Source organism: Pinus tabuliformis, chromosome 3_2 (assembly GCF_031772625.1).
Source record: "Pinus tabuliformis cultivar Carrire ecotype Pingquan chromosome 3_2, CPIR1, whole genome shotgun sequence".
NCBI lineage: Eukaryota > Viridiplantae > Streptophyta > Pinopsida > Pinales > Pinaceae > Pinus > Pinus tabuliformis.
The window spans coordinates 973053751-973056673 of record NC_142302.1 but is presented as its reverse complement, the minus strand read 5'-3'; the positions used below and the strand labels follow the sequence as shown (position 1 = coordinate 973056673).

Below are 2923 nucleotides of genomic sequence, written 5' to 3'. Positions count from 1 at the left end.
ATTATGAATTATATTAAAAATAATAAATGTAGTGTAGCTCATGTGATTGGTATTGAAAATCTCTCCGCACATCAACCCTATTATAGGCTCACTAAATATTGAGTACAATATTCCTATGAATTCCCAATACTCTATGAACATAAATCACATCATTACAAAATAAAGGTAAACCCCATAAATCAATGAAATTTCAAATAAATGAAATTAAAAAAAAATAATACACCGGCGAAGAAATTAGATATCTCAAATAGATATTTTAACACAAATAGCTGGTTTGTTGAGAATGTCCTTATAAAAAGGATGAGATTGTTTTATTATAAAAACGAGCAACAAAAAGAAGCTTTGAACTAGCGGTTAACGATAATAAAAAAGCTTTTGAACCCACAAAGCTGTAGAGGCTTTTACGTCTCTATAAAGTATCCGTGTTGACAAAACGGATCAAACAGGCAACACCATGCCACTAACTTCTAACTTAATCTGGACTGGATAGAGTCTTCTAAGTCTACGTATTAGTTATCAAGCAAGTCTGGGTTATCAAGCAATCCTATGGCAGACTGTGCGAGGAATGGAATGGCCATGCTGTCACTCCTTAACCCTGTCGTGCCTGAGAAGGTACTGTAACTCTCCAACACCGACGTATTCATCACTCCGTTTAGAGCGTTCCTCAAATCCATTTCTAATGGTGATCCCCTTGCTATTGTACGTATGTCCATCCTCATAATAGCGATCAGGAGCAGGATGCTGAATCTCCTGATGTTCGGAAGTTCCCTTGATGCGTGCTGTCGGAGGACATCCAGCAGCGTCGAAATCAACGATCCAGCCCGCGGTTCGCTCATGACACGATCATAATCTTCTGCGCTTAGAGACATGAAGATCTGAGCAGCCAGTCCTATGGCTGCTTCCTGATGCACTCCCTCTTTCTCCATCACAAGATCCACGACCTGTGAAAATATTACAAGCAAGGAATGAATCTATAGGATCAAATTCTTTTGCGAATGAAGTATGATGCAAGACTTTAATTTTTAAACTATAGAAATGAACACCCTATTCAACCTGCGCCGCCGCTGCTCCGATCATGTTCAATTCAACGCTATTTGCCTCTGGATATGCCTCTAGATATGCAGATAGATTTCGAAGAATTCTCGCTGCATAAGTACCCCGCCCTTTGTCGTTCAACAGGGAGATCAGGCGAGGGATCAAATTCCGGAAATAGGCTCGCCTAATGCTCTTCATTATTTCACAGTTCTGATTATTGTCGAGTGAAAGAAAACCCAGGGCTTCTCCCGCCTTGCAGGCGAGCTCCACATTACCAATAGTGATTTTCATGAGAAAGAGAGAGAATAAATTATGCAGAACCCCATCAATGCAGCCGATGATCTCACGGAAGTCCTGGTCGCGAGCAATACTTGTCAGCGTCTCGATCGCCAGCATTTTCAAATGTAATTCCGAGGAATTTGATTCTGTGAGTCCGATAATTTTGAGAAGTAGCCCTCTGTTGCTTCCCATCTTAGCGCGGTTGTCGTGGTCGTTGGCCAACTCTTTCAATATACATAACCCCACCTTCCTCAAATCCGAGTAAGGATATTCAGGCGATGACTGAGTTCTGTTCTGCTTAGAATTGATTTCAACCTGGTTGCCATCGTCTAGCAAAGACGCTATCGATTCCATGGAATTAGGGGCGGCCGTCACCAGAGTGCGATTCCGGCCTATCTGGACCAAGGATTGGATGCTCTCTGCTGCCGCTACCCGAATCCCCTCGTCAGGAGATTCTTTCCAATCCCAATTGAGCATATCGATGAGTATCTCCACCGCACTTCGCATTGTTCCGATTGACCTCAACCTCTCTAATGTGCGCGGATTCTCTTTCACAAGTCCGGATAGTAATCTAGCACCCTTCAGGTTTTGATAACCATTGTTGGACTGCAGCAGCTCCACGCTGTACGCCACAATTTTTATCTTCGAGCTGTCGAAAATGTTTCCACTGACGAACCGAGAATATGTACGATGGAAAAACATATAAAGCGTGATGATTTGAGAGTCGTCGAGTTTATACTTTTTTTTCACCTCCAACACCCATTTACTTATCAAGATCTCTCGAAAGCCTCGACGAATTACTCCTTCCGGGGGCCACAGCACTGGTGTTATTCCGCTACATAGTCTGAGGACGAATCCCAACAGAATCAGACCCGATTCCACCATGGACACCGAGTAGAAAAGTCTGAGAGCCACATTTCGATTCCGAGCTTGGTGGCTGGGGCCGTAGTCTGACACTACACGGAGAGACAAGGCCCCGCATACTAGACCCGAAATTTCTTGTATATAAGACAAATAGAAATTGATTCGGGTCATAATATAAGAAGAACTTGTGTGCAGCTCGCCCCTTCGGCCGAATATCCTAATTCCTTCAATCACTAATATTACGCTAACGCCCCAGAAGTCTTTTTGTTTTAAGGAAGATGCGAAGCCTCCGAGGAGAACAGTGGTAGCCCAAATGAAGTTCAATTTTCCGAGAATGTTGGTGAACCTTTCCAGAATGGCAAGCAGGAAGGCGAACACAATCATATTGCTCTCAGGGATTGCTCTAAATTTGGCATCCTCTTGAGCACCCGACATTGGGCACGAGCGCTATTGAGGCAATGAGATTTGTTCAAAATCTTGTTTGACGAAACTGAAGCTCCGCACGATTCTATTCAGTAACACTGATCTGCTCAGCTTGACATATAAAATCCGATGTGCTCCAATTAGCTTCTACGAGACATTAATATATAAAATTCCCAAAGGGCCATCCTTGGAGTGACGAGGACCTTACGCGGCTGAGACCCTTCACCATTGCGAACTAAGTACCTAGCAAGTGAGATTGAACTAGGCATACCTAGAGCCAACTATTGAGGTAAAAGTTGATTGGTACAAATATTAAATACCA

The 2923-nt window shown here is 43.2% G+C and overlaps 1 protein-coding gene across 1 annotated transcript; it reads right to left on the bottom strand.

Moving 5' to 3' along the window:
* Positions 1-509: 509 nt before the first annotated feature.
* LOC149183875 (uncharacterized) lies at positions 510-2613 on the bottom strand. Its single transcript, XM_089415125.1, has 2 exons — positions 1054-2613; positions 510-941 (listed from the first exon to the last, which is right to left on the bottom strand). Exons 1-2 carry the CDS (start codon positions 2611-2613, stop codon positions 510-512), a joined length of 1992 nt encoding a protein of 663 aa, XP_089271251.1.
* Positions 2614-2923: the final 310 nt, after the last annotated feature.